At 37.4% G+C, this 6,290-nt stretch overlaps 1 protein-coding gene across 1 annotated transcript; it reads right to left on the bottom strand.

The window, feature by feature from the left end:
• Positions 1–1,898: 1,898 nt before the first annotated feature.
• LOC117305805 lies at positions 1,899–2,998 on the bottom strand. The gene is made up of 3 exons (XM_033790681.1): positions 2,854–2,998; positions 2,601–2,687; positions 1,899–2,375 (listed from the first exon to the last, which is right to left on the bottom strand). The coding sequence occupies exons 1-3, from the start codon at positions 2,996–2,998 to the stop codon at positions 2,077–2,079; spliced, it is 531 nt and encodes a 176-aa protein (XP_033646572.1). The 3' UTR covers positions 1,899–2,076.
• Positions 2,999–6,290: the final 3,292 nt, after the last annotated feature.

The raw sequence follows: 6,290 nt of genomic DNA, 5'->3' as shown, positions 1-6,290 counted from the left end.
GTGTTTTGCGAGGCAATCCTAGTGAATTGTATAATCCATCGTTAAATATTACGTAAGCACCCGGTTTCAATCTCACTAAAACTTTTTTAGATTTTCTGTCTACCGTCAAACTTATACTCGGCTTGGCTTCGTCAACCATAAGTTCATTGATGGTTTCGAGAAGCTCTTGAATAGAACTGTAGTAGCCATGTGGTATTTTTAAATATCTTGTCAGTTTACCATTTTCAGAGTAGGTCAGCGAATTATTTCCATCCGTTATGTTAAAATAACAATGAGGATATTGAATTTCGCTCAGACCGACCTCCCAATTACCAGTTAGTTGAATAGGATTAAATAGTCTGGTCGTGTAATCCGATAGTGTATTGTTCGGATACACATCCAGAGAGGCATTGCTAGGAAGGGTCAAATAGAATTGACGGTCCGACATGTTTCGAGTTTGAGTAGTTTCTGCCTGCAGGCATGTCGGATCCCCGTTATTATTCGAGTTTAGTTACCAAACTGTTGAACGAAGAGGGATATCCCAACCACTTTACAAAATATTCCTTTTGGCCAAGTTTTGTTCTCTGACGAAAAACTTTTTCCACTCTGTACGTATCAAACGTATCTTTTAAAACTTTCTGTAATTCCTCCTCGTAAAAGGTACACTTCAGCTCCTCGCCTCCATAATCTTTCAAAACATATAATGGTCTTACATTTCGTATACGTCGATCGATGGTGAATATTTCCTCGGACCATTTGGGTAAATATCCTTTTCGAAATACTTTTGCCGCTATGCTAATCCTAACCGAGTCTCCGATCTTAAACTTATATTTAGGTTTGGCTGCATGTCTGGCATCACTATACAACGCCTTCCACACTTTCCCGTCATTTTCTTCAGACACTTCGTTGGGTTTCATACGTATCGATCTATGTGTCGAATTATTATACGTATTGATCACTTTTTGCAACACATCTTTGTACTTGAAGGTATTTTGATATGAAAATAATTTCCAAAGTTTTGTATTCAAGGTAGAATTAAATCTCTCTATGACGCTAGCTTTGTGTTTTGTTATTTGTAGTGTAAAATTCAATTTAGTGATGAGTTAAGAATTCTTGCACATGAGAATTCAAGAACTCCTTACCCTCGTCCGTTTGGACTCTCAGAGGGGCCCTCTTTTGACCACTATTTACAATGGATCTAAAGGCATTTAGGATCGTTTTACCTCTTATTTTTCAGTGGTCTTGCCCAAGCAAATTTGGAAAACACATCGATACATGTTAATATGTATTTATACCCCTTATTATATCTTGAAAGCGCTTGAGCATCACATAGATCAAGTTGCCATATTTCATCAATTGCAATGGCGAGAACACGATTTCTAGGAAAAGTTCTTTTTATTGGTTTATGCAAAGTATAAGTATCTTGTTTTTCCAAGTATTGAACTATTTGTTTCCGAGACAACTCGTACACACCCTCGGCTTTGACTCTCTGATATAACTTTTCAACGCTACTTAACCCCGATTCATGTTCAATGTCATAATATAAAGTGTATAAGTAATCGACCCAATCTTTCATCTCCCCCATGTTGACTCTCTTAGTTGCAAAGTCAAAATGAATCCACCCCTTTATGTTCAAGTATTTATTACAAACGACTAATAATAACACACTATTTATCAAATTATTTCACGTTAAAAAAATTGTTTTTGATTTTATTCACTTCAATCAAACAGTTATGTACAGTCATGTACAGTTGTTAATTTTAAAAAGTTTAAAATAAAATTTTACAAAGGAAATGTTTTAATCAAACATGTATGTACAGTTTTAAAAAGTTTACACACAAATGCAGTCAAATAAAACACAATTATTAAATACAAAAGAGGACTTGGAAAAATGTCAAGCAACATAATCTCTTAACTCTTCCATGCCCTCTTCCGTAGTTAATGTAAAAAATAAAAATTCAATAAGTTCTGCGACCGCAGAATCTTCGCAAGGATACCTTTGTTTAGTGCGTCAATAGTACTGACTTTTTCAAGCCAGTGACACACAAGGACATCGCTATCCTTGCGAAGTTTTTCTAACATTTCTTCAATATACATTTACATGTTAAATTGATCCTGTGGATCATCCATCAGGCAGCTATGCTGCCTTTGAGATGGATGATCCACCTCACATCCATAACAATTTGATTGGATAATAAAACATAACACTGTGCGCACGTAGAACCCTACGTGCCCGTACATATGTTGGCCGATTGTGGCTGGTACGGTGGGGAGAGCTAATGGTGACATCGGAGGCAAACAAACGGGTGACGGAACAGGTAAAGCAACTGGAACGGGTGACGGCACTGAAGGAAGGGGTTCATCAAACACATCGTCGGGGCAAAGAATTTCCGACGCTATACAAGTAACACACAAAAAGAAATGGTATAAATAAGTTGAATGGTTGAAAACTTGATTGCAAGCTTGAAGTTTGGGTTTGGTCTTGAGCAATGTAACGGCAATGTTGCTAATATGAGAACATCTTCTGATCAATCAGTTAATCACAGTTTAACAGCAAAAAAAAACAAAAACAATAATAATAAATAAATAAAAATATAAAAATAAAATAAAACGTAACGTACCACATTGCCAAGAATACCCCTCCAAATCATCGTCATCTCCTTCTCCGGCCGTGTCCTCCTCCATCTCAAATTCTATGACATGAGTAACTAAAAATAAAACAAAAGAGAAACAAATTTATTTAATTTAATTTTTAGGCGTGACGTCTTTTACATTAAAACAAACACATTCAGAAAGAGGTGTATTGGAAGGGGAGGGGGTTGTTCTAAAAAGAACATTTAAGTAGTGGAAGCAAACAAATAAAATAAAACTTACACTCTGCCTGCTCTTGGAAGACACTTGTAGGTGGTGGAGGTAGGGAATGGGGGATAATTTGTCCCCACATCATGTCTTCTCCTAACAGCCTCCGCCATTCTTCCGCCGCGTTGAAGGAATCAGGAAAAAATTTGTTTTCAGCCATGATGATGATGATGTTTATAATTTACTGCTACTGATGTTGCTGGTTTGCTGGTTTGCTGATTTGCTGTGAAGATCTGTGGCTCCAAACGATTTGTCGTGGGCTTTTTATCCATTTGTTTTTTACATTACAACACACGCTTTTGGATATGTAAGTGACCATTTCTTAGTTCTTTGTTTTTAGTTAACCAATACAAGCGTCGGAAACTTCTTCAACGGCTTCGTCTATGGTGGGAAGCATTGTCTTTAGTTTAGACTTTGCCACTCCTCAACAGTGAGGTTAATCCCTCGCCCAGGAACCAATGGAAAGCCTTTCTTTTTTGCTTGGGTGTAATCCCTAATTTTTACGTAAGTCACATCTCTAAATTTCTCAATTAGAGCAGTTCCTTCGCCTATATTTTGTAAGCTAACAATCTGTATCGCATTTATTAAAAGGGCTATTGTAACAAGTACGAACAAAACAATAGCTACGATTAGACCACCCATCTTTTTACGCTCAAATATATTTATGAAGCTCTGTATCTTATCAATTATATATTATATAAGTTATAAAACAGCTTCGTCACCCAAAAAGGTTTGACAGTTTGGAACGATTGTATTCATTAACATGAGTCTTTTGAAATTGGCGCCCCTATCATGTCAATACATCCCCGGCTCGTATATCGATACTCTTAACTCCCAACTCACAATTACATGGCAGGATAATCCTATAATAAACTATTCAACGATATATACGATGAGATAACCCATCTTTTCACGCTTAAATATATTTATGAAGCTCTGTATCTTATCCATTATATTTTATATAAGTTAAAACATCTTTGTCCCCCCAAAAGGTTTAACAGTTTGGAACGATTGAATTCATTAACATGAGTCTTTTGAAATTGGCGCCCCTATCATGTCAATACATCCCCCGGCTCGTATATTGATACTCTTAATTCCAAACTCACAATTACATGGCAGGATAATCCTATAATAGGCTATTCAATATTAGATTTGATTGGCTACAGGGTTTACACTGTGTGGTGCAATAACGATAGCAGACCTTATTCAAAACATTACAGTAAACATATCGTGAACACTTCTACGCCCGAAATAATGTTTTATGCTGGAATTAAAAATTCATATACATTATAAAACATATTACTTCGTTGACACGCCAATATCATCTTTTCAATCGTGGCTTCTTCATAGTTACGTTGATACCAATGTAATAAAGCGCCAAAACACATAGACCAAGGATTATACATATGGTTTATTTTATGTTTATATATGTCGGCATTTGAAGAACCAAGTGCTAAAACAAGTTTTTCCAATGACTTTTCAAAGATTTCTGGGTCGTCGAATTCTTCAAACAGCTTTGAGGTTAACTGTTCTAACTGTTTTTTATTTAGTCGTGTAGATAAATGAACTAGTCGCGGATAAGTAACGTCCTCCGTTTGGTTTTGTTGACGCAGATAACGCAACCCATCACACAGTGGCTCAACCCTTGAAGATGCATCCGAACGATGATGTTTTTCTGCAGACATGATGACCGTTCAACTGACCAAAGTTATAATGTTATGATCATTTAATGATCATAATATTTATAAACCATTGGGATATTTATTATGTACACTTATATTTTCTGTATATCTCTCAAAACTGCAACGTCATTTTCACACGCCCTCTTTGTCGGAGGATATTTCCTACCAGCACTGACCAGTAATAGTAATACTGCAACATCATTCCCACACGCGACCTTTGTTCGGGGATTTCCCTGTCAACTATCCAGTAATACTGCAACGTCATTCCCACACGCGACCTTTGTTCGGGGATTATCCCCACCACCACTGACCAGTAATACTGCAACGTCATTCCCACACGCGACCCCTTGTTCCGGGATTCCCCTGTCAACTGCTATACCAATACACACACACACACACACACTACCTATGCATTGCACCACAGCGAGAAATTTTAACTGTTTTTAACCCATTTCGGGCACAGTTTGACCTCTCTGAAGGAAGGTCAAATTAAAAGTGTTCCATATTTCTACCCTATTTTGGGTACAGTTTGACCTCTCATTGTTCTCTAGGGCAAAGGGCAAAGTGTTCCATATTTCTACCCTATTTGGGGTACAGTTTGACCTCTCATTGTTCTCTAGGGCAAAGGGCAAAGTGTTCCATATTTCTACCCTATTTGGGGTACAGTTTGACCTCTCATTGTCCTCTAGGGCAAAGGTCAAAGTGTTCCAGAGAGTCTATCTTAACTACTATTGTTTTTGCACCTGACCTAATTAAAATCTGAAATGGTTTTGCAAATTAACTGACATTGGTGTCCTTATCTTTGGTGACACACTCATTCAGCTACATCTAGCCAAACTAGCTTGTCATTCATAGAAACCTCACTAGTCCAACACCTAAATTATCCGGCAGAACAATTTCTTTCCATGTACTTTTGGCAAACTCATTCAGCCACACCTGACCAAACTAGTACACCGCTACATTGCAATGAACTACACATCCTTATGCCTAGAGCTGCTGAAATAAGCATGGCAGTCTCAATCAGCTACATCTAGCTGAATTAGAACTACCACTGCAGTACAGCATCATTGGTGCAGGTATAAAGGGTCATAAATGGAATTCGGTATCTTACTTTTGGTAAACACAATTGCCTACATCTAGCCAAAATAGATTACCGGGTATGTTTCCCTTTTGCATTGATGAACATTTTCTTTCATTCATGATATTTTAAATTGCTTGCTGGATTGGTTACCTCTATACATGGAGAAAGGAAGAGAAGGAGTTCAAGTGAGCTTCATATTAAAGACACAGACTTTCTTGTCACGGATGTAAAACAGCTGTGGGTAACAAAGCGCAAATTCCGCTAAGGGCCCAAGCCAGACACAAGCCGCGTTGCATTGTGGCAAGATGGGCGCATGCATTATGTAGCATTTCTGACAAAGTTTTGTCCAATATCAATTTTAAACTGCCTCATAATCAAAATGCTCCACATCGCTCCACCAAACAGAATATTCAAATAGACAAAGGAAACCATCATGTACACGATCCCTTAATTGAACTTTAGGAAAAGGTTAGAATGCCCATATTATCACACAAATATCAAATATAATCCCATATTTCTCATAATATTTTCTTCAAAAATGGATACAAATATCCCTTGTTCTTGCGGCAAAAAAAGCAGATCGCGACGTTCAAACCATCCAAAAATTCAGCTTGTTTTATAAAATTACATGGAAACATGGCGCACTTAAACACCCTGGACACAGCTACTGTGCATGCATAGTCGAATCC

Source organism: Asterias rubens, unplaced genomic scaffold, assembly GCF_902459465.1.
Source record: "Asterias rubens unplaced genomic scaffold, eAstRub1.3, whole genome shotgun sequence".
In the NCBI taxonomy this organism is placed as follows: Eukaryota; Metazoa; Echinodermata; class Asteroidea; order Forcipulatida; family Asteriidae; genus Asterias; species Asterias rubens.
Note: the sequence above shows the minus strand (reverse complement) of the source record. Positions and strands in the feature narration are given on the sequence as shown.

Excerpts from the sequence above, each read along its gene's own strand:
- LOC117305805 (XM_033790681.1), bottom strand. The coding sequence starts at position 2,998 with ATGGCTGAAAACAAATTTTTTCCTGATTCCTTCAACGCGGCGGAAGAA. Across the intron at positions 2,688-2,853 it reads CTTCCAAGAGCAGGCAGAGT|TTACTCATGTCATAGAATTT; the intron begins GTAAGTTTTATT and ends TTTTATTTTTAG. Across the intron at positions 2,376-2,600 it reads GGGGTATTCTTGGCAATGTG|CGTCGGAAATTCTTTGCCCC; the intron begins GTACGTTACGTT and ends TTACTTGTATAG.